The sequence below is a fragment of the Tupaia chinensis genome, unplaced genomic scaffold (assembly GCF_000334495.1).
Source record: "Tupaia chinensis unplaced genomic scaffold, TupChi_1.0 Scaffold144346_1, whole genome shotgun sequence".
NCBI lineage: Eukaryota > Metazoa > Chordata > Mammalia > Scandentia > Tupaiidae > Tupaia > Tupaia belangeri.
The window spans coordinates 4478693-4480998 of NW_006204205.1; the positions used below are offsets into that span (position 1 = coordinate 4478693).

A 2306-nucleotide genomic window follows, 5' to 3' on the forward strand; every position below is an offset into this window, starting at 1 on the left:
GGGTACAAGTTCAGGAACAAGGTCTTTGGGTGTCCAAGCAAGAAGGAGGAGAGCTGCTTTTCTCTCAGCCTGGAGGCTGTGGATTTTAGGGAAAGTGCCTGACTGGATTCAAAACTGCATGTAAAAATAAAACCCAGTTCAGGAAAATGCTGCTGTGTACCAACAGTTGTGAACTTGAACCTGCCAACGATTAAGATCACCCAATTTGGGGAAAGTTTGGTAAAAATGCTGAGCTCTGACCCCTGTGGTTTGGTTTCTTTTTCTCCAAACAGTCTGCTTACGGAGTTGCCTTAGAGGTGACTGAAGCCCTGAGTGTGAGGGCAGAGCTTGCGACACAGGGCCCAGAGCCTCCAAGGCACACAGATGTCCCACATCTGACACCAGGGTGGGCCTGTTGAACTAGTGACCAGCCAGTCCCCCGAGACCCACAGGCCTCCCCAGGAAGGATGGGTCCCCTTCTCTGGGGAAAGCCTCCCCCAGCTGGTTGCTTGAACTTCCTGGTGAACCTGAACCATCAGGGAAGCACATCCAGGTGTGCAGGGCACCACGCCTGGGCCGGCTCTCACCTCCCTCTGTGCTGACAGTGTTGTCCCCCAGGTAGCACACACACCCTGGGGGGTCCCTGGCCCCTTCCCCCACCTCCCTGCTTCCTCCCCGCCCTACCCTGTAGGGAGAAGGAACAACTCCAGCATTTGCTCCAGGTTGAAAATAAGCCAGAAAAATCATACAGTTAAAGCAGATTTTTAAATAATTTATTATTATGGTAAAACATCTTGAATAAATAGTGTGTAGGAGCTTAAATAAATAAATAAATAAATATGTTTAAAAATATAAATATATAAATAAATACTATTGATCCCTGCCCGTGTGAAACGTCCCCCATCCGTTTCCATGGCCGTATGGAGGCCAGCATGGCCTGGGACAGGGCTGTGCTCCCCCTCCATGGCCGTGACCCACCCGGTGGTCCCTCCAAGATGAAGATCCTGAGTCTCTGGCTCTTGTTCCGTGAGAGAGGAATGATCTGTGAGGTAAGCTCCAGGGCTGGCCTGGCTGGCCCGTGTGCCTCACTCCTGGACTGGCTGCCAGCAGTCAAAGGGGATGACAAACAGAAAGTCCTTTAGGTTCTTTTTGAAGCTGTTGAAGGTGATCATCTGGGTTTCACAGGAAGTTTCCTTAAGAAAAAAATGAGAGAGAGAACACTTGAGCCAGGCACGTGGGTAACATGGGGAAGCACCAGCATGCCTCTGTACTGCCCCTTAGAACTCAGGGGCCAGAGGAACCTGCCTGTGACCTGGACAGGTGACACTGTTGCCACCCATGTGTTACCCACATGGTAACCTGACCAAGTGCCAGCTTGAGGCTGCTGTTCTGGGAAGTTGGACCACACCCTGTTCAGTCTTGGGCCAGGCCAGGGCAGAGCAGCTGGGCCAAGGCCATCTCTGTGTGCCCAGAAGGAGCAGGAGTCAAGGCCACAGAACTCATTTCCTTCCCATAGGGAGGACGGAGTATTGGGGGCCTTTGTCCATTCCAGGTAGGCCCCCTTCCTTGCCCCATCCAATCCAGGCACCTCACATGAGGCCAGGGGAAATCCTGTTGGGAGGTGGCCCTGGACCCTGGCACTTCCTCAGGACCGTGGGCAGGCTGGTTCACTTGGGTTTGCCTCTCCCCTGACCTCATTCATGATCATGGCAGTACTAGCAAGGACAGTGGCAGCTTTGCCAGGAGCACCGTGCGCTCCAGAGCTCCTTGGCTTCAGCTTCGAGGGGTGGAAAAGGATGGCCACCCACTCTCTGGAGGGGTTAATCATTACAGGTCTTTTGCTATAGAAAGCCTGTGGGATTCTGGACAGCTGCAGCCAAGACCCCCTCACCCCTGCCTGGGGCCTTGCTGGGGCACTTACCGGGGTCGGGGGACAGTGCTGCTTGTAGTGGCTGGCTTTCATGGTCAAGGGCTGCTTGAGTCTGGAGAGGCTGCCCTGCAGGCCCGCCGTGTACAGCTGCAGGCGGGTCTGCATGCACGTCGGCTCCTGCAAGAAATACCCATTCCTCAGTGAGTGGTGGCCGGATGCTCTCAGTTGAGCATGAGATACCCTCCTCGTCATTCCTTCCTGTGCCCACCCTGACCTCTGAGAGCAGGGCCTGGGAGGAGCACAGGATGGTTTCTGACTGGTCGCAGGTTGGGTGCAGTCATACACACTGCCCTGTCCACGAGTCCGAGTCCGAGTCCGAGTCCTCACTGCCTGCTCAGGCCAGCCCCAGCCAGCACAGCTACCTCCCATGACCTGGCACCTTGAAAGGGCCTCAGCC

At 54.9% G+C, this 2306-nt stretch overlaps 1 protein-coding gene across 1 annotated transcript in view; it reads right to left on the reverse strand.

Moving 5' to 3' along the window:
- Nucleotides 1-797: 797 nt before the first annotated feature.
- CSF2 (colony stimulating factor 2) overlaps nt 798-2306 on the reverse strand; it is a 2512-nt gene continuing 1003 nt past the window's right edge. Inside the window, exons 3-4 of the mRNA XM_006166885.2 lie at nt 1901-2026; nt 798-1172 (exon numbers count right to left, since the gene is read on the reverse strand). Coding sequence (XP_006166947.1) covers nt 1065-1172; nt 1901-2026 — 234 coding nt within the window. The 3' untranslated portion in view covers nt 798-1064. The remainder of the gene's footprint in view (nt 1173-1900; nt 2027-2306) is intronic.